Raw genomic sequence first — 22,884 nt, forward strand, 5'->3', positions numbered from 1 at the left:
AACCTTTCAACAAAAAAACCACGTGAGAACAAAAATGCCGACCAATAAAACAAACTGAGTAGGGTACACGTCAATGAGTACTAATTCGACGGCAGTTAGATTTTATTCCCTGATATGTTTCTTCGTTCAGCCAAGAACAATACGAGTGACTTTGGGGCTTTCAAAATCTAGCTATGGGTCGAAAGATGTATGGTGACAAAACCATAAGGTAGCGAGTATTTCCCACAAAATATCCGAGATAATATAATTATGTCTGCTCCAGTATGATAAAAACAAACATCGAGGAATCCGGAAATAATGGCACTTTTAAACTTTTTGACTCATATTTGAGCTACGCAAAATCAATCGTGTTGTCGTGACGTAGAAAGACCGGGATCACTTTTTTTTTTAATTCGAACATGTTTGCATGATAACTTGATAGCCTTGCACGAATGGGATTGTCGTAAACCACAGCCACTCCTCTTTTACGGCACTGTCCAAGACGCACAGTCGATGTGTCACAGAAGAAAAATATGATCTGGGTTGCGAAATTGCATGAATGACTGAAAATGTTTTGTAAGGAATGAATTAACAGAGTCGCATGGCGCTCAAACTTTAATATTATACCAATTTGTAATATGTCTATTGTTCCATATGTAAGGGGTTCAGAACGTAACACTGTGTTCTTTGTGGTTACAACAGAAACTGTTGCATATTGAAAAAATATCTATATTATTCCAATCACAAAGCAGGTTTTAATAACAGCTGGTAAAGCTATCACGACCAATTAAGCAATTTGTGTACACGGTGGAAGAATGACATTTCCACACAATATTGTTAGGGGTATCAATGAATTCGAAAACACACACACACACACACACAGACACAGACACACACACACACACACACACACACACACACACACACATACACACACCATCCACGGTTTTCTAAGGATTTTGTGCATATTTAACTACCCTAAATACATAATCTTTCGTCTAATTATATTTCCTTCTAAATATGACACTTCTGATTTTGCACCCTGAATATTGACACAAGAACTCGCTTTTAGCACACATTTTATTACACGCGCGGGAGTTCTTTGAAAAAAAAGTGTTTTATTGCATGATGTTTCTTTCCATAAAATATAATTATAATGATATTGATTCTAATTTCAACTGTTAATTCTATCCATGACGTTTTGTTAATTTAAAAGAAAACCCGACTGTTCGATACAGTTATCGGATCATAAGGTGTGTATTTGAAGTTACACGCGATGCATCATGCCATATGTCAGAATACATCAGATTCAGCAGATACCTCATACAATGATTTACTAATTTCGATATTAATTGTAATATTCATCATTTATATATATAATCATTTCGTATCAATGACAACGTGTGTGTGTGTGTGTGTGTGTGTGTGTGTGTGTGCGTGCGCGCGCGTGCGTGCATGCGTGCATAAGAAAATGTTCAATAGTGTAACTGTTTTACCATGTATATACGGACACGCTGGATGCGGATATATTTTCCTTGTCTGTGATGCAATGATATACAGTCATGAATACAATTCTATTGACGGCGATGTCGGAAAAAAGGGAGGGCATTTCCTCTTTTCAATTGAATCTGATGTATGATAGTATGTTTAGTATAATCTACTACATCTTGTATTTTTTTTTGCTGATATCGATGATACCAATGTGTGGACAAAATTCTGAAACGTAGCTTGACTAAAAATATGTAATAAATTTCATGAACATGTGTTGTCCTTAGCAACAGTAATTTATTGCTCACGGACGGCTCTTGGGCGGAGGTATGTGCATATATACCTATCAGTAATCGTAAATTGTGTCGGCAAAAGTTAAAAGCAACTCTCAAATTTTATCGCTGTGAAAACCTCCGTTTTACATTATCACCCGCCATAAGTGAATGACCGAAATTTACGACACCTGGGGTCCATTAGTCCAAGCCGTATCGAGTACACACCCACACACACCCACACACACACACACACACACACACACACACAGACACGCGCGCGCTCTCTCTCTCTCTCTCTCTCTCTCTCTCTCTCTCTCTCTCTCTCTCTCTCTCTCTCTCTCTCTCTCTCTCTCTCTCTCTCTCTCTCTCTCTCTCCCCCTTCCGCAAATTCTGCTCGTTCCCTGACACTTGCAATATTGATGAATGGTTTTCTGATTTAAACCAGAGAAGTTATAGTTGTTAAACGCCAATTAATTGTAGCAACGTTAGCTAAAACTCATGTTGTTGCCATGGGGATAGCATAGTTGCTGTATCGGTAAGAAATTTAAACAAGACATTTGCGTCAACGAGTAACATTTACATTTTGAAGGCGGCCTTTATTCGGCCTATCAATGACTTAATTGGTATTTTCGAGTCCTTGTACTCTCCAAACACTAAAATGTAACAGATGACACAGCTTGCGGTTTGTAGCATGTGCTCTTTAGCAACATACCATATTGTGTATTTAGAAGATAATTTACTGTCATTTTGTCAATTATCCAACCATCATCTATTCATATTTTGACAACCCGGGTCCTGTGGTATTTTGCTGTTGTCTGTCATCTTTTGTTCCTTTGTGACTAATATTACGAGGTCAAGGCGATTTGTTCACAAGGTACTAAAATCTACGACGCAAATATCTGTTGACGTCATTTACATGTCGACCTTTGACCTATTGTGTGTGTACGTGTGAATCTATACAGCCGTTACCTTTTCATAGACGAAAAGTATTGCCATTAAATGACACAGGTGTGATGTAAATTTGTTTTTCGTAAATATACATATTGGTTGCGAAATCAATAGAGCAAATGCAACATCGTGAGATCGAGCTCCAGTGCAATGCAATATATCGGGCAATATTTTTAATTAAATTTTTATTGAGTAATTCGATAGTATTAATATTCATAATTTTTAATGTATGTATTATAGTTCCCATCCAACCAGGACTAGAGTCTTATCACCAGTATGTTTATCAGAACTAATCTTGCGTAATGTGCCGTAGAGGGCACACATTGCAAAAAAAAACTCACTTGTCTGTGAACGTTCGGCGCGTGGGAATTTTAAGGAGCCATTCAATTGCGGCAAATCAATAATGAAATAATTTTGACGACAAACATGGATTTGTTTGACAGGTGCTCAGCGACTACCAGGAAATTGTATATTTAGCACCGTCAGTAGTTTCGTTGATGGATGTAACGATTTTACCTCTAGAGTAAAATACCTTACTTGTCGTGTCATGGACAGATCTTCAATCAACGGCACTTACTTAAAATTAGACGGTTAAAATTACCCACTTTTGTGTAAAAAAAAGAAAGAAAAAAGGAAGAAGCGGATTTTAGTTCAAAGGGTGGAAATCAGACGATAGCCAAATATACGCGGAGTTGAAATCTGCCGTAGAGGGCTCACATCACATGTCAAGGAAATTGTTCACTGTACAATGTAGACTCGGTATTCTACTCAGAGATATGGCGAGTGATTTGTATTAAAATACAATATACGTTTCTATACTTGTTAGATCCTCTTATAGGGGAGACAAATAATCTTAAAATTGTGGAATTTGCGACGTTTTTGGTCTGACACATACATATACCCACAAATTGTCAGGTCGCATCAAGTTTGACGGAAAGAAAGAGAGTATGGTAATTATATTTGACGAAAAGGGTAAAAAATATTTGTTAAGATTTTCATGAAACCTATTTCTTTTTGTAATTACAGAGTGAAGATACCTTGAAAATTAACGACAAGACGACACTTGGTCTAGAAGATGAATTGAACGAAAGACAAAACGGCCTTCGTGAAGCCTGTGTCAAGAAGAACGTTGAAATGACAGACGACCCCAAAACTTGGGCTACTGCATTACGTGAGGTACCGGTACGTATGTATGTGGACGATAAATACAAAATTCTGTACTGTCCGATTCATAAAGTGGCCACTGCCAATTGGAGACGAGTGCTCATGGTCCTGGCTGGTGACGTAGAAAATGTCACACAGGTCGGGAAGGAACATTATAACACATATTACGCTAAACACAGACAGTTACACTCATATCCTCGAGAACAACAAATCTTTCGACTAGCGAATTACACCAAATTTATGATCGTTCGCCATCCACTTGAACGACTTATTTCGGCCTACAGGGATAAATTTGAGTTTGGGCGGGAACACGGGGAGTGGTACTACCTGAAAGACATTGCGTCAAACATATTATATTGGAACAAACCTGAAAGTTTAAATACTCAGAAAATTCACAATGTGACTTTCAGAGATCTTGTAAAATTCATTATAACTCACCCAAACAACGTTCTTGATATGCACTGGGAACGCTATCACAAACTGTGCCGACCATGTGAGATCAAATATGACATTATCGGAAAATACGAGACTTTAGAACGAGATTCAAACCATATTTTAGAAAAAGTGCACGCAGACGACGTAATTAAGTTTCCTCCTTCAAAAATCAATAACCATGCTACTAATTCGTCCATGGCAAACCTGGAGAAGTATCTGTCAACATTGACCGCCAAAGAGTTGGAAGAACTTTACAATATATACAAAGATGACTTTGAGCTATTCGGCTACGTATGACGTCATCGCTGTATGTTTTCATATTTTGAAATTTGATTTAAAGTGGCCTTATGGATGAGGATTTGCTATTTATTGTGGATTTTTATTTTATAAAAAAAAAATTACCATGGTTCCCTACTTAGAAAGTCAACGTGAAACAGCATATGCCAAGTCCTTGTTTGTAACTCAAAAAATTGCAAAAACGTAATAACGTGTAAAATGTTTGTTACTGTACGTACAATAACTAACTTTTTACGCTTTTTAAATATTTTTTTTGCAGTGTATTGAGTTCCAAACACAGACTTAGTCAATGTTGTTTCACATCATGATTTTTCAAGTAGGAAGCCATGATTAAATTGTTTTGTAAATCCAAAATCCAAAATAAATAACCCAATCCTCATCCATATGGCCACTTTGATAAATTTTAGCGTTTTGAAAAAAAAATCCGATCGTTATTGTTACTAGTCTGTAAAGTACGCCGTGATGGGGCGCCCTCACAAGTACACATCGGTCAACCCCTCGAGGCTGGTGAGGGCGAAACGACACGACGTATCTTTATACAGTGTATGTACATGGTCGTTACCAGCTTTAGTGCTCAGGGATTTCAACAAACTTGGTATCATTAAAATCAACAATTTAGTAAAAATTATGTGTACGTGTAATTTTTTTGTTGATAAGCAACATAGCGGTAGGAAGTATTTATTTAAGGGTTGATTTTGTTACCATGGAGATTGCGTTACAAATTACAATTCTCCAGTATTAATTTTGTCTGTCACTGAATGCATGCTACGTAAACATACAAAAAAATACAATGACATACTTCTGCAAGGTCATCTAGATATATATATACCCTTACTGGCTATAATTACTAATTAATTAGTGTTATGGTGTACCATATCATCGTCTTTGTGATCGGTTTTCTAGGCAACTATCTTTTATAGAACGTGGATTTTCCTGTCAATACAAGCAAGTCAATCGGCCAGGCTTTTAAAATAAAAATTATCATCAAGATAGTAAATAGTACGTTCTTTAACCCTGACTCACGAGTAACGTTTCACCTGTTCAGGTCGAAAGGCTTTGTCAAATTAAACTGCCCGTTTGCTGGCTTTACATTACCTCTAGTTATTGGCGAACGCATATTAGTTTCATGTTGTATATTATATGTTATTAAATATAACTGTACACAAAATAACGACGTATTATGAAACTTTATATGTTATTTCACCATATCGCTATAAAATTAAATTGTGTATAAGTCAATCGAACGTAAATTTGATTAGGTCGATTATGTTACTTTATTTATCAAAACCGACAAAAAATGAAAGATGACTGTGAAAAAAAAAGTAATGAGCAAATAATCTGATAATTAAAAAAAAAAGTTATTAGTACATTCCATTAGCCTAAGTAGATTAATTTCAATATTAATGCCTCTATTTGTCGTATACAATATCATATGAAAAATTAATGAGTTTGTCAATCGAAGTATTTACTAAATACATCTATATTTCAATATCAACTCACAAACTGAATAAGAATATGTTGTAATATCAAAACTAGGCTAGGTAGTTCTGTCGGGTTTTCTTTTTTAATACTAGACTATTGATTGCTATCTTAATGTGTTTGTGTTGAAGGAACTCAGTGCTGTGCAGAATACAATGGGATATTTTCTTTCTCTACAATGGCACAGGTTTGCACCTTTCTCACGAGGTGATGAAAAGGGGTTGTTGACCTTTATATTTGGCCTGATATTTGACGTGTATGTACCGTGTTGATTGATCATCATCATCATAATACCGTCATCAACCATAGATAGGTTGAATGGCCTCAGTAATGGGAAATATCTCCTAGGTGACAAGAGAAATAAACTTATTGGCCAAGTTACATTATAGAGAGTAAAACCATCATAATTTAACTTACCGACGTCGGAATGAAAGGGACCGCATAAATTGTACATAATAAAAAATTACACGTGTTTATTTATGAGATGAATAAAGAAAATGCCGCAATAAATCATTCATATTAAATAAAATTACACAATTTTGTTGGCTTTTGTTTTTCATCGCCGCCGTATCTTCTGGGATGGAAGCATTACATGTATATCTACCGCGATGTTAATTAGTTGATCGAACCTTCGGGTAGCTTACCTACCACGCTGTCAATTAGTTAATCGAAGGTATTGATTTCAAACCCGTTTTACTATTTGTATAATTTCACCTATAGCGAGTTGACAATGAAAGAACGTGTTCAACAGTTGTTTTAATATCGATCGATCATAAATAGCAGGAAGGAGATAATAAAAGTGTATCAATTTTAATTTACTCGCCAATCATTAGATAGACAAAAACAAACAAAAGATGAAGTCATTTAGAGGCTGCTATGCAAGTACATAAACTATTAAGAAATGCACTTTATAGAGTCGGGAAGCTTCAATTAGCCCTTCCCCTTTGAAGTGTAATGGAATCGTCCATTTTCAATGCAGCTTAGGTCAGTTCTGTTTATTTCATTCACGCTTGAAAAATCCGCCGCTTCGCGTGTCCAGTTTTTAGAGCCACAATTTGGCGCCGTTTAATGGACTACGGAACATACTCGATATTACGATGAGGACAGTTCAGCGATGTTTCGTTGCTGCGATTATAACAACTTTGTTTTTCATCCTTGCTCAGCTATATTTAGCAAACCAGCATTCAAGAGGTAAGCTAAGACGTGTCATGTAATCCTTTTGAATTGACGGCTCGGGTCACATATATAAAAAAGAAGGGTGTAGGTACAGTGAATTGATTGTCCCTGAACTCGACAGCCATTAATGAATCGAACATGTCGCTCACATAATGAAATTACCCACTTCTACCATTTAGCAACCCACATCAAAAAGTGTTAGTTTATATTGGTGTAACTTTATGTTTATGTGTGTGGGAGAGTGGGCGAGGTTGAACCCCCACTCCCCTTGTTTGACTATACGTATATGTGCGTTTTCTAGCCATTTGGTCTAAAATAGGGGTTGTTTTTTCTAGCTGAAGAGTCTAAAACGGGGGTCGTCCACTTTGCATTATTTTCGATTTTGCTTGGTCTAAAATGTGGCCCACTGTCCTTTACCAAATCATAACTGCCAATAAGCTTAATTGCTCCAAACTGTTGCCTCCTAAGGAAAACGTATTTTGGTGTGTGTGCGTGTGTGTGTGTGTGTGTGTGTGGGGGGGGGGGGGGTTGTACACGATAGTGTAGTCGAACCAATGTATGCAACGTAACCAGGCACATAGTCTGGATACCAACTGTGGTTTCTGAGTCGTAGCAATAATATATAGGAACTAGACTATACCAGACACATGACGTAGCAGAGTATCGGGTCACATATACCCCATTGTATTCTGCATAGCATTGAGTTCCTTCAACAAGAACACATTTAAGAAGGTAGAATGTTACACTTGCAGCACCCCCCCCCCTTCGCAGCTAAGGACAGTTAGACCCCCCCCCACACACACACACATACATACATACACATACACCTATTGAGGTCCGATTTATAGGAATATGATTTGAGTAATCTGATGTGAAGTAAGAGTGGTATGTCACAGTGATCGCTGATTCTAGTATAAAATCTCCCTCTCTCTCTCTCTCTCTCTCTCTCTCTCTCTCTCTCTCTCTCTCTCTCTCTCTCTCTCTCTCTCTCTCTCTCTCTCTCTCTCTCTCTCTCTCTCTCTCTCTCTCTCTCTCTCTCTCTCTCTCTCTCTCTCTCTTCTTTCTCTCTCTCTCTCTCTCTCTCTTTCTCTCTCTCTCTCTCTCTCTCTCTTTCTTTCTTTCTCTCTCTCTCTCTCTCTCTCTCTCTCTCTCTTTCTTTCTCTCTCTCTCTCTGATCGATAAGAATCCCTATCTGTATATGACTAATTCGAAAACAATTGAGTCTCTACCTCTTGTCATCAAGATGATTCTTTTGAATTTTGTCTGTCTGTCTGTCTGTCTGTCTGTCTGTCTGTCTGTCTGTCTGTCTGTCTGTCTGTCTGTCTGTCTGACTGTCTGTCTCTTTCCCTGGCTCGATCGTCATTTATTATTGCGATGCTTGAAATTTACTACCTTAACAGTAACTGAAATAAGTCAATTAATTAACTTGTTAACCTACAAACGATCTAATGAACTGTACAAAAATATTAATCAACTGACTTTCTAGCGAAATGGTCACGTGGAGAAACCATTTCCTTAATGACTTATTCCTGAATACATACCAAATGAATTGATTGATTAACCACAGAATAGATATAATTGACTTTCCGTTTCTCTCGACATGTATTCACCAACTGCACAAGTCACTTGTTAAAAGATGTACTAGCTGTAACTATAGTCAGACAGCCAACAATACATTCACTGAATATTGTTAAATATCAATAATTAGGGAAATGTTAATTAGGGGGTCAAGTGTATCCACAAATTATACAACAATATAGGCTGGGATCATGTTCATATTGGCGGGCGCCGATTTTTGGGTGCGGACCCCCAAAATTCCTTTTTTGTTGGATTTCTTGTACCATATTAGTGTATATCACATTATGTGTACATTATGTGTACAGTTACTTTTACCCACAGGTGATATGATTCAATACTGTTCAGGGTGTGATATATTATGAGTATGTCATTATATCTAATACAACAGTTTCAAACAAATGTTCCAGTTGCAGATAGTGCACTATCCTTAAAGGTTTGTAGAGACAAAAACAACCCTTGAGTTGAGTTCATTGTAGCTATAAAATCCAACATATTGATTTACAATTCGAGGTGTCTTATGCCACTGTTTTAATCTTAACTGTTTTTATTGCAGTGGATGCAATGATAGCATCAAGACAGTACCTTTACGCCGATGAGGGAGATGAATTTTACGACAGTGATTACAACAGTCAGAAGGTATAGATCACTACTGTAACAGCAATAGCTGTAATAACATATTTCTGTGATCTAGGTGCCATTAAAGTTGAGTTTGTTTGTTTGTTTGTTTGTTTGTTTGTTTGTTTGTTTGTTTGATTGTTTTGTTTGTTCTGTGAGTATACATGTACGTACGTACGTATGTATGTATGTATGTATGTATGTATGTATGTATGTATGTATGTATGTATGTATGTATGTATATGTATGTTTATGTTAATGATCTATCGTTTGTTTTAATAGTTCGAAACTATTGAAGCAAGCAATAGAGCAAACACAACTGTAATTTAGTTCTGTGTATTACATTATGTATTTCTGTCGAATAAATTTCGTCATTATTAACCTCGCTTAAACTAACAATAATGTTACTGTGATATAAAAATGAATAATTATGATCTTAATAATGCTTTAAATTACAAATTAATTTCGTCAATAAAAATCACTTTTTCATTTTATAATTATTGCATACGTTGCCATCATGTACACATAGCCAATGAATTGTGTTAATGTTCTTGTCATGATGGAGTCAAACAGACATACTCAACACTTCTTATTTTACAGACAAAAACGTCGCACAAAGAAGATGTCGCCATCAAAGCGGAAATGCGCAAACGAAACACACTTCTGCGATGCCGATGTGCGGAGAAAAAAGACAATATTGGAGTTAGAGTTTACAAATACTTGAATTCATTCGTTAATAGTAACAAATCTTGTCCTAAAATAGCTGACGCTGGACACAAGTTTGAAGAAAATCCAAAAGACATTTGGAAAAGACGTGCAAAGTATAAATTTGTAACACCTGAGTTGTATGTTGACGATAAATATAAACTTATCTACTGCCCTGTTCCGAAAGTTGCAACTTCTAATTGGAGACGGGTTTTGATGGTTCTTAGTGGACTTTTTAACGATACGACAGAAGTGGGTATGAATGATACGTGGGATTTGTACGTGCAAAAGTTTTCTTTTAAACGATTTGCGAGCTACAAACCCCGGGAAAGAGATCATCGTCTGCGTACTTACACCAAAGTAATGTTTGTGAGACACCCATTCGAACGGCTACTTTCCGCCTACAGAGACAAATTTGAAATCTATCACGACAAAATAATGGAACGTAAATATGGTACGAGAATTCGGACTTTTGTTCAGCCATATTTGAAAGAACGTTGGAACCAAACAATCTCCTTTCCAGATTTTGTTCGTTACCTTGTGTTGCATCCAAAAGAGTTCAATGCTGATCACCACTGGCGGAGTTACACTGACTTATGTCGCCCATGTGATATTGAATACGATGTTATCGGGAAGTACGAGACTTTGACGAGAGATGCGGACTACGTCTTGAGGAAAATAGGAGCAGAAGACGTTGTTAAGTTTCCACAGCGGGACCCCCACTCAACAAATGCGTCACAGCAGCTGACGGTGAAGGACTACTTTGCTAAAATTGACAGAAGTTGGCACATCTCTAAACTGTTAGATTTGTACTACCTAGATTTTCGCCTATTTGACTATTCGTGGAATTAATACAACCATCCGTTTAAAGGTTACAATTTCATTGCCGAGATGATTACATATTTTATTCCATGGAATATAATTTTTACAAAGCAGAATAACTGGACGACTTGCAATTGTATATTTTGTCATGGTTCACGTCAAAACCTAATTGGCCTTAAATTTTTTTCTACCAGTACAATGACGTATTGATTGCAAAGTACTCAATACATTCAAGTAATTAACTAACTCATGATCAGCACCAAAGCAACTCATAATACTCAATCAAGTCAATTCTTAGATGTATGGATAAATTACAATACGCCGACAGGACAAAAGAAAGCAAAAACACATCAAACGTTGTGCACATCAATACTTTTATTTCTATAACTGTTTGAAATAAAAAAAAATCCTTATAGTGATCAAGATAACTAAATTATGGCACATTTATAGTAAATCAGTAAAATTACACATACATTGTATTTGAGAGTCACTTCGCTCTATTGCAAAAATGTGTAGGCCCTCTACGGTCAAAGTGACACTTCTTTCGTTTGATGAAACCCTGGCGGGGGCGGTATATTGTAAGAACTCCCACCATAGGCAGGACTGAGAGCTTTTGCTTCAGCCGCTCCGGAGGGCGTCATATATGAGGGTTCTCCATAACCAGGCGATCCAACAGGTACTAACCCACTCGACGACGCAGCATAAGGATCATAGCTGGCGTTCATCATACCGTGTGTCATTGTTTCTCCGTATCGAGGGGGTGGGTATGGAGGATTATCATCAGGTGGACTTTCGTCGGACTGTCCGGAATGTGCTGTGTTTAAGAATGAATATTAGGTTGTATTTAGAAAGGTGATGACAAATGACAACTCGTCTCTAATCTATACGGGTACTCACCAATTCATTCAACGATACCATGGATGTATTAAGGGCGATCTCCCCAAATACATCCACGACGGAACAATTTAAAATACACGATAAAATGCCAGAGGGTCAAAAAGTCGAGAATACCCTAAAAACTAAGATTGTTTTGACCAATATATTTTGTGAGATATAATGCAAAAAACTCACTGGTAGGTTTTGTCTTCTTGTTGGATTTGTTGTGTTTTTTCTTTTTCTTGTTCTTCCTTCTCTTTCCGCCCTTCCGTCGTTTGTATGTTCGTCCACAAAGAAAGCCACTTACGCCACAGCATATCACTATAGCAACACCAATACACAACCTATGAAGAGAACACGTGCACCATTATATGATTTCAACCCACCATTGTAAACTTAAAAGACAATTTATTTCACGTACAGAAGAGGAAAAGAGTTTGCCAGTGTTTCATGGCCACTGAAATTTGACGTCTATGAAAGTTCAGCAAATACAAAAGTATTTTGCTTGTCTACAGCTTAGTTTAAAAGACGATAGCATAATATCACACAAACTCAATAAGCGAATTTCGTTCGTTTGGGAGGTAGGGAAGGGGGTCTCGCGTCAATGCCATTGCTGAACTTCAGCAACCAAATTTCTAATCAAATTTCGAATTTCAATGATAACAGCTTTTGTATTTACTACTGAGATGTTGGTAAGTTGATAAAAACTTACTTCAAATGTGAGATATGGAGCAGGGTTTCTGGTAGTATTTTAATGTGTTTACAACCATGTGTTTATATTACACTGATCATAGTGGTGTGAACGCTACAGTTTTTATCATAGTTTACATCATATATAAACGTGTGATGTCGCACTTGTGAACGTTCGTTTAGGGGGAGGGGAGGGGGTTTTGACCTAAAACGAACGATGTTTGTTTGTTGAGCTTGTGCGACAATGTACGATCGTCCCTTATGTCAGTCACGCTATTGTACACGTTCACGAACAGTTCGCGTGACGTGAACTAAATTCTTTAAATTAAACATCACTGACAGATAAAGGATGATTTTGTTCACCGCAGAAGACTGAGACTTCGTCCAATAACAGAGCATGGGCTGGGTTAAAATTATCGTAATGACGTCATTACTTACCAAAAGTACCAGAGTTCAACGATAGTAGTTTCGTTTGACGAATCACAACACTCGGCACCACAGCAGTATTCTTCGTCGGAACACCTAAGTATGAAAATAACCAGGAGGTATGGTAGATGCTAAAAACATTGCAAAGTGACGTTTCAACACTTATATTAGTTTTCACAGAGAATGCAAGAAATGTTTTGTCCACATCACTTACGTCAACTGCTATCTTCCCAAAGGCAAATAAAAACACACAAAGCACATGATTCATCTATTTTTGCAATCAGAGGAGTCGGGTAAAATAAAAATGTCTAAATAAGAGTTGTTTGTAATTGCGTGTTATATACGTCAAGATATATATTACCCAGCATATGATGTACATACAAAGCAGACATGTCGCTATACGGATATTCTCAGTGAAATTACACCAAAGCTTCACACATCTGCAGCTGCACAGAGTCCTCCCCCTCCCACATAAAATACCTTTTTTTTTCCTGTCACAGTCGATCCATAGCCTATATAGTCTTGAGTGCATATGGACACTAAAGATATATACGTAATTGTTATATACAAAACTTAAATATATTTTACGTTTGTGGTCTATATGTTCGATATACGGAAAGCAAATATCTGCATTTTAATTAAATATAATTCAAATTCAGCAACGACGATGACGACGACGACGACGACAACAACAACAACAACAACAACAACAACAACAACAAAACTAAAGTTCGTGCCTTTACGTAAGCTTTCTGGAACCGGCAAAACTTAAAGTCGCAAGTATTTTACATTAATACTTTTGATATACTTTCATTCAACTTACGTGTATTGTACAGATAGATGTTCATCTTCATATTCGCAATTTTTTATTCCATGAACCTGAAACAAATCGAGAATTTTTAAAAATTTGCATTTATGCTTCCCAAAAGAATCAGAAGCGTACTTGCATATATTAGCTACCAGAACCAGAAACAAAATGGCGGAGATCATAAACAATTCATGTATGTGGATGCTGAATTGCTATCGATTGGTGTTTCTTTTTTTAAGATGTAGACGAGAAAGCGTCAAATTGCACCGTTTTTTCCCCTCGTGGTTATCAAAATATTGGTAATAAAATGATATCAAGGGTGGAAATAATGTTTTGAGGTCCCATCATTATGATTTTTTTCCCGTAATTTTCAAACTATTAGTTCAATTTTTCTCAGGAAGACGTACTCGACGTACACTATTTTTTCTCCATGTGAAATCTTTATGACGAACTTGTGGTCAGTAAAAAGCAAGACCATGACTTAGTGTGGGTGATTTACAGTGAGTCATTGAGCGTATAAACTGCCTGGTTTCTTCAAAACAAGGCAATTAAGCAAACCACGGAGACTTGTCAGCCTTATTTATCAACAACATGATTATCAAAACGCAATAATATGTAACGTGCACTGTCAGAAAACTTTATCCAACATGTGACAGACATGTTTACTGACCTGTACGCTTGCTAGCACAATCCATACCAGTCCATATGGTAAATTCAAAGTAGTCACCATAATGGCAAGAACGTTTATCCATTTGGCGAGGTTTCCATTTTTACGATGAAACGATGAAAAGTCTCACCCTATTGGCAGTATGTTCGATATGTACAAATAGTGAACCTGGCCAATTTAACAGATTATAGAACAAACATAAAATCGATAGACGGGGTAAGAACAATCAATACAGATTTTGTCGACGACGTATCACGTTGTATGTGAACAAATTCACGCAATACTTCCGGTCAGGTGATAGTTTATAAAGTTATTTGTCATCATTTAGAACTTGAGACATCTACATGATCATGACATGACATGACACGACATGAAGTGATATATGATATGATATGATATGATATGATATGATATGATATGATATGATATGACATGATATGACATGATATGACATGATATGACATGATATGACATGATATATGATATGATATGATATGATACGATATGATATGATATGATATGATATGATACGATACGATATGATACGATACGATATGATATGATACGATACGATACGATACGATACGATACGATACGATACGATACGACATGACATGATACATGATACATGATACATGATATGATATACTAGTAATATGGGATGAATTTATTTCCAAGGAACTAATATAATCTATGGTCCTATAAAACTAATTGAAATATACTACATGTAATTATATGGCGTATTAAGTAAAATACAGATACTTCTGAGAGAGGAATGAAAAAAAAAACATCTTATCGCACGAACCCCATAATCTTTGCATGTCATTTATAAAACATGGCTAAATTATATACACACGTGTTATAGATTGGTATAGAATTTACTGGGTTGCCTCACCGGCAGACTCCTTTGTCTGTGGTTGGTTGTACAGTCTCGTATTGACGCCAGCTTTGAACTTGAAGAGTTCCATATTATCTCTGGTTGTTTGAGGTATTTCATACAGTGACATACTTCAACCCCCTTCTGTAAACATTCACCATTTAGCTTATGGTATTTAGACTGTATATTTACAGAACGGATAGATATGTAGGTGGTGGGTAGAGGGTCTGTGCATTTAGTCTCCCTAATACATCTATGGTCTGTGGTAGTACAGATTAATTGTAATACTGCATGTGTGCTCTTTGAACAAGAGATTTCTGATACAGTTGTAATGCCAAAGACAAGCATTGGAAAGCTAGCGAAATACGAAATGTTACGGCTTGGAGTTTCTTTTCACTGGCTTCGCTAGCGCTGGGAGCGGTTCAATTCGGCTGGGAGTGGTTCAATTTGACCAGTACAATTCACCCAATATTTATAGTAATTCATGCTCTTTATTGAACATAAAAGTAGTTTTTTTTAAAAAGAAAAAAAGAAGAGAAACAGATATTAGAATGACAACAGAGCAAATATTCGCATATACGTTAATTTCCTATGCCGTATCGGTTCAAGAAACGCCGCGAAAGTCAAAAAGTTTACAAGCCTGTGATTATCTTTATTGTTGAATGTCGTGAAAAACCATCTTGATGAAAAAAAAATGTAGTGCAAGAATAAGAAGTATAAAACGTATCAATTCACGGTCTCATCATGGATGTCTCCCCTAACACATCCATGGGCTCATATACGGTCTGTCAGGTTCCTTGCAAGACGTAACTTTCTCAAACAATCAATGACTTAATTATGCAAAGTATGACGTGGTCATTTCCCGAGCTTTTGTTTGGGGTTGCCATGGCTGCGATCACGTAACCCTTTGTTCTTGCCCGTGGCCACAGGATTGTGTCAATAACATTGATTGTAAAATGTGTAAATTCCAATCGATAGTGGCAGACTAGAGAATTCCTGGTTTCTAGAAGACGTACGAATGGAAGCAGTGCTTCATACCTAGCAAGAAATTACACCGAGGCAAACCACGCATCGACGACGAACTATGGTCACTTCACAAAGTGTCAATAGAAGGCGGAAATTGAGGCACATTGGAAACTGTTAGAAACAACTGTGACACTATTTCCTTGTAAAAATGGTCGCCAGGTTTCTGTTCGTGTCGACGGCGATGCTGTACTTACCGGTTAGTATCCTTACATTTTCCTGCTGGCCAAGGCCACGTGAAAATATTATGTTACTGTGTTTTTTTTATAATCATGGTATTTTTTATATAGCCAGTCTCCTGTTTCACAAGAGCTCAATGAACTGGTTCTTTATGTGTGTCACAACAAATGGGAAACGTTCATGTATCAGCACATGATTTGCTTGGTGTCAGCCCTGCTTATTTTCAAGATGGCGAACATGCAGGGAATCATTAGTATTATAATATCCCTGTGAGTCAAAGTCCGTGTTTCTGAAAGACAAGTTGCGTTTCAAACGGCCAAACAATTAACAGGGACAATAACAGTAAAAGTAACAGGTGTAGTGTATTGGTCATGGTGAGATGGTCTCGACCCGGGTCTCGATGCACATCTTATTCAATAAACTAACCATAGACGTTGGAGAGAGGCTCCTCCAACGAATGAATGAACCTAGGATTACTTGTCCAGTCCATGGGGGGGGGGGGGGTAGAACCTAGAAAGACATTTACCTCCATGTCTGGTCCATAAAGAAGTGCAAAACATACTACACATGTTGTCGAAAGATCGCATGCGATATTGTATCCATAATTAAAAATACTGTTGCACCATCATAGACCACAGACCGATAGAGCTCTAGTGTCTGTTTATGGACCTGGGAATTATCAACGGAATATTGACATGGTTTCTGGTCGGATATCATATTCATATAACAATAACAACGCTACGATATAGTCATGTTGAATCCATACACAATTTTATTTTGACTCTTGGTAATATTTGACGTGTCAACGTGAAAGATATAGTCGTACAATAAGAACACATTGACTTTACCGGTATGTGTACATAAGAATAGAGTCGAGGTGTATGAAGATTTTGGCTATCATCACTCCCCCCCTATCATTACATGTAGACAATCGTGACACTATCACCCAACCACTACGTGTACATAGTGGTGTGTGGGAGCGATAGCCACATTCTCCACATTCTTTGACTCTCTGTGCTAGTATGTGTATGTTCCATGTTGTAACATACCACTGCATGCTGACCAGTACACTTAAACATTGCGTAACAACTTAATTGTAAAGAAAGTGCATAGACTCAGATAGCAATAAGTGTGTTGGTCGTCTGAGTTACATGGACAACGAGGAATACATTTGGTCCAACCACCTGTTGATCTCACATTCGTGAAATATGGGATTCTCCATTGTTGTTGTTATACAATCGACAAAAAATATTAATAAATTGTGTATTTTGTGACATATCTATATTGATATTTATAATTTAAAACTGTCATGTAATTTGAACTTAGTGGCAGGACGAACATAGCCCTTACTTCGATAAAAACAAAAGTCATGATTACAGGTATAAATGAACACAGATGGCGATGTCGATTAATTAATAATCATCTCATCTTTTGATAGATATTCAATTGTGTATAATCATGGATGTATTCGGGTAAAGTCAGTGTGTTTCCCCTTATACATTCATGAGTATAATCAAAGTTGAATACTGTTATGTCAAAATTATACTCTTTCTTTTCAAAATCAAATTTATCATGTGCATTGGATAACATTTCCACAACAGAATTTGGATGATGTGTGTGTGTGCTTAACTTTACATTTTCTTTACAGGAGGTACATGCACGAATGTGTTATTACTACGACGCCACTTGGGACACCTATACATATCACTAGTAAGTGTACAGTTCATAGCTTCCATTGTTTATGCATAGAACTGGTGGAGTGTCAATGGCCTATGTTACTACACTGTATATGCATATACTTTGTCAATACGGTTTTGATAAACAAACAATCACGTGATTGTTTACAACCAACGCTGACGTCAGGTGCATCTTGCTTTGTAGGGTTCGACCTGCCTCTTTCGACCAGTAACAGCCACGATTGTTTAGGCCTCTGAGAGGCGTTTATTTTTTATTCAATATAGACTACATGGAGTTTTAGTTTATTTTTATTGTTTTAATTTTGTTTTTGATATATTGAATTTCCAGAAAGATACGCCAATATACCTTTACAATTTATTTCAGTTGTGAACATGATCAAAGCTGCTGTGGAAGTTCGTGTTGCTATACCGGAAGTGTTTATCATTTGTGGTATTTTTGGTAAGTTAGAAATGTTTATAATTTGTGGTATTTTCACAGGGATCAGCGAGCATGAAATTGATTGATTAATCGATTGATCGATCGATTTATTATTTGGTTGAATGATTCATTTTTGTGGTGAAATAAAACTTATTGTGTGTGTGTGTGTGTGATATTGATCAATAGACTCATTGAGTTTTGTGGTGATATAACTGGCTACTTTGCTCTTTTTCAGCTGTATATAATTCTCTATTTATTGACTAAATAAACGACACCTTGTCCACTCTTCTCCTCTTATCTAAATTAAAACACCCCTAATCTCATTATTAGCAGGGATCAGTTACCACGAAAATTTGCTTTATCTCCCATCTACTGGGTCATTTATGTATAAAAGAGAACTCTAGCTCTTTATTCCTTGTTGCATGTTTGAGTGTTTGTCTGGTGTGATAATCAATGTTATCTGAGGTTAGTTTACTGTAAATATGCTCAGTGTTCTTATCGTGCTGTCCACGTGTCAATGACTGTTTCTGTGATACCAGATTATTCATCCATCCATCCATCCATCCATTCATCCATATCCATGCATATCATTGACAGATACATTGCATTAATTGAATTCAAACTATTTTCAAGACTGACATGTGTTATTTATCCATATAGGATCTGCCTCGCCTTTTCTATACTGGCCTGTGCCACTATCGGGGGACTTTGCTATCGAAAGAAATTACTCCGTCAGAATCGTATTACAACTGTCAACACCATCTCGTCATCAGTTCCACCCCCACCACCATCAGGTACGTCATGTGTTTATCGATGCTCGAAAACGTACACTCTCGCCAAACATATACATGTATTATACATACATACATACATACATACATACATACATACATACATACATACATACATACATACATACATACATACATACATACGATACATACACACATACATACATACATACATACATACATACATACATACATACATACATACATACATACATACACACACACATACATACATACATACATACACACACACACACATCAAATTTCGTGTACCTACCTACTGACAGACAGACAGACAGACAGACAGACAGACAGACAGACAGACAGACAGACAGACAACATGATTACCTTTGTAGTGATTATTGTGGATATAGGAATGAGTATAACTTTTAATATTGCGTTTCAATATCAACAGGTCATCTTGTTCAGCCCCCGCCATACCCAGGAACGTCACCACCACCGCCCTACTCACAGCAAGGGTATCCTCCACCAATGTATCCAACTTATCCGTCCACTGGAATGCAGCCATCGAGATCACACTCTCCAGCCCCACCCTATGGGTGGCAGTAAATCACGGATTCTTACACTCGAAGACTACTATCGCAATCTGCTGTCTCCAAACGTTATGAATTCTGTTACTTTGTTTTTTATGAAATGTGAAATGACGTGATGCAGCTGAAATATAACCGAGGTCCTGAAATCCATGATATAGCAAAATTGAGACATTTACATGGACGATATACGTATATTTAATTAAATGGTCGTATAAATCCGATGCGGGACAATCAAAGTTTAACAAACTTTTTAACATATAGAACCCCCCCAAAGAGGTGTATCGCCGAAACTGCATGTTCACAAAGATCGGCCTAAGTGTTCACTTTAGTCGACGTATAATTTATGTTGAATGGCAACAAATAAGTACAAAAAATGGATACCGACGCACAAAGAGACAGGGTATCAAAATTGTGAACGCAGACGAACGCCATATTGGAATGTTAAGGCAATGCTGTTATACGAACGTAAATATACTAGACAACTTTGATGTACCAACGCACAGATTTAATACGGTTCAAGTTACTTCAAACGGTATATAAGTATAATATAATTTTAAATGAATTGTGTACTATATACGTGAACTTATAATTATTTTTGTTATTACTATGCTGTAATCACAATTATCTTCTTCCGATGAACGACAATGAACATTGCCGTAAAGTGGACAGTGATTTATGACGATGATATTTACTTAGATTCGGTTAGGATAATTCATCCGTAGACAGCGATTTACGACAATAGTATTTAATTAGTGTTCGGTATCCAGGTGTACTTTTTTATAAGCAATTAAATTTCAAAAAAATGTAAATGAACTACTTAGTATACCAATGACGCTGAGTAATTAGTTGCATTCTGCTTTCAAAGGTTGATGTCGACGTCCAAATTGGAATAGCGTTGGGGAGCTATTAAACATTTGCCTGCCAGAATCATAGGAAAAGCTGACCATGAACGACGAGGAAAGATTCAAATTTAATCCCCGTGCCTCCTCTAAAAAGGTAGCCGTATAATCCAAGACAATGGGATTCGAACAAAGGGTGTAACAAAACGTACGTTTACAAGCAAACCTCCTTTCCGTTACAAAATAGGGAGATACTGATAGTATAGTATAAAGTAAGGTCAACTTAACGATTATAGATTTTTTTAACAGAATAAATTTGCGACTCTAAATCTACACAATCGCAGTAAACTGTTCTTTTGATATGAAATCAAATCGTACACATTGAACTATTGAGAACCTTTACGATGGAAAAGACTGTATAAATATACTTGAAATGTTTGTATAACTTTTTCTACAGAGACTGTTTTTTTCCTACGTCTTATTAGTTTTCCAATACTTATAATTGTAAATTGTTGTACATAAATAAATAAATAAATAAATAAATAAATAAATAAATAAATAAATAAATGAATAAATATGATTTTAAACATTCAAGTACATGGTTTATTTTTTAAAGAACGACAACAACAGACGAGGTCGGACAGACATAGTACCGAAAAGCAGACAGACGCTGTGACTTACGAGGAGATACAGACTATTTACTTTCCAAAACTGATATCAAGAAAGAAAGATAGAAAGAAAGAAAACGGCAGACAGACAGACAGACACAGACAGACAAACAAACAGAGAGACAGACAGACAGACAAACAAACAAACAAAGAGAGAGAGATAAGCTGGTTGACAGATCCAGACAACCAGGCAGGCAGGCAGACGGACAGACAGACAAACAAACAGAGAGATAAGCTGGTTTACAGATCTAGACAACCAGGACAAAAAGACACAGACAGACAGACAGACAAGCTGACTGACTTACTCAAAGACAAACCGACAATTTTGTATATACTAATACATGTATATTGATTGACTGTATTGATGTTTATAAAGGCACATAGAAAGACCAAGCAGTAAGTAACTCTGCAGTATGAAGTCATCACCGCCGATCAGTTCATCGGAAAGGCTATGAAACTTGGAAAGCTCCAGTCCAAAGAAAGAGTCACAATATATATAGTTATTCAAGACAATTCAATCTTCTTTTTAATCTTTTTTATTACTCTACATCATATTACATTTCATGAACAATAAGTAACAAAACAGTGTACCCACATTAGAACAGTCTTCTTTGACTCAATGATTAGTATGGTCAACATGCAGTTGTGATCGAGTGATTAAAAAGAGCTCCCCCAACGACGATTCTCTCAATCTAGACCCCCTCGCCTCTCTGCCAGTAGAAAAATATATAACATTTTGAGACGCCGTCCAAGGTACGTTAATCTACACATTAAATGATTTCATTGTACCTATAGAATCATGTACCGTACAACTCATTATTTTTTAAATTCCAGGCATATCAGAGTAATGTTTGTAATCACATGCAAAAACCTTTCCGCTCATATGGCCGTCAAATCTACGGCTAATTTAAACTTGAATTTATATTTCTGACCACTATGACCCTTGTTTACAAAAAAAAATAATCAAGCAATAAATATACGTTATTATAAAACGAGTTTACCTCTTGATCACTTAAATACAGATATATAACTATCACATTTATGTTATTTTAAAATATTACACATATTAGAGATTATACGACCATTATCACAATAGAGGATATAATATGGACATTACAGTATTTTGTTGTGTTTGAATATAGTATATTATACACATTCTCGGATACCTATTCTTTCCATAGTCAAAACACCGTGACACGATCTAAGCCAATCACTGAAGGCTGTATGAAAATAATGTGTACTGTTATAAATATTTATGTAAATGTAGATAGCCACTGCAATTATATTAGATGGCAAATGTATTGTTCTTTTCACAGTGAAAAATGTGAGAAGTTTGACTGGCTCGATAAAGAAATATGGATTTGCAAAAATTGTGTTGAATTGACGAGAACAAAATAAGAATTGAAATC

At 36.5% G+C, this 22,884-nt stretch overlaps 3 protein-coding genes across 3 annotated transcripts; all 3 read left to right on the forward strand.

Annotated features, from left to right (window-relative positions):
- The first annotated feature begins 249 nt into the window (after positions 1-249).
- On the forward strand, positions 250-4,586 carry LOC144434227 (carbohydrate sulfotransferase 9-like). Its single transcript, XM_078122682.1, has 2 exons — positions 250-261; positions 3,717-4,586. Exons 1-2 carry the CDS (start codon positions 250-252, stop codon positions 4,584-4,586), a joined length of 882 nt encoding a protein of 293 aa, XP_077978808.1.
- A 2,523-nt stretch (positions 4,587-7,109) lies between these two features.
- On the forward strand, positions 7,110-11,078 carry LOC144434644 (carbohydrate sulfotransferase 11-like). Its single transcript, XM_078123146.1, has 3 exons — positions 7,110-7,256; positions 9,373-9,455; positions 10,035-11,078. Exons 1-3 carry the CDS (start codon positions 7,163-7,165, stop codon positions 10,989-10,991), a joined length of 1,134 nt encoding a protein of 377 aa, XP_077979272.1. The 5' UTR covers positions 7,110-7,162; the 3' UTR covers positions 10,992-11,078.
- Positions 11,079-16,242: 5,164 nt separating this feature from the next.
- LOC144434586 (uncharacterized) lies at positions 16,243-20,700 on the forward strand. Its single transcript, XM_078123057.1, has 5 exons — positions 16,243-16,527; positions 18,157-18,218; positions 18,570-18,644; positions 19,284-19,417; positions 19,830-20,700. Exons 1-5 carry the CDS (start codon positions 16,480-16,482, stop codon positions 19,982-19,984), a joined length of 474 nt encoding a protein of 157 aa, XP_077979183.1. The 5' UTR covers positions 16,243-16,479; the 3' UTR covers positions 19,985-20,700.
- Positions 20,701-22,884: the final 2,184 nt, after the last annotated feature.

Source organism: Glandiceps talaboti, chromosome 4 (genome assembly GCF_964340395.1).
Source record: "Glandiceps talaboti chromosome 4, keGlaTala1.1, whole genome shotgun sequence".
Lineage (NCBI taxonomy): Eukaryota > Metazoa > Hemichordata > Enteropneusta > Spengelidae > Glandiceps > Glandiceps talaboti.

What these genes read in the sequence shown, in the direction of transcription:
- LOC144434586 (XM_078123057.1), top strand. Translation starts at nt 16,480, where the DNA reads ATGGTCGCCAGGTTTCTGTTCGTGTCGACGGCGATGCTGTACTTACCG. An exon ending in CGGCGATGCTGTACTTACCG is followed by an intron (nt 16,528 to 18,156) that starts GTTAGTATCCTT and finishes TTTTCTTTACAG; the next exon opens with GAGGTACATGCACGAATGTG. An exon ending in TCCACCCCCACCACCATCAG is followed by an intron (nt 19,418 to 19,829) that starts GTACGTCATGTG and finishes CAATATCAACAG; the next exon opens with GTCATCTTGTTCAGCCCCCG.
- LOC144434644 (XM_078123146.1), top strand. Translation starts at nt 7,163, where the DNA reads ATGAGGACAGTTCAGCGATGTTTCGTTGCTGCGATTATAACAACTTTG. An exon ending in AGCAAACCAGCATTCAAGAG is followed by an intron (nt 7,257 to 9,372) that starts GTAAGCTAAGAC and finishes TTTTTATTGCAG; the next exon opens with TGGATGCAATGATAGCATCA. An exon ending in GTGATTACAACAGTCAGAAG is followed by an intron (nt 9,456 to 10,034) that starts GTATAGATCACT and finishes CTTATTTTACAG; the next exon opens with ACAAAAACGTCGCACAAAGA.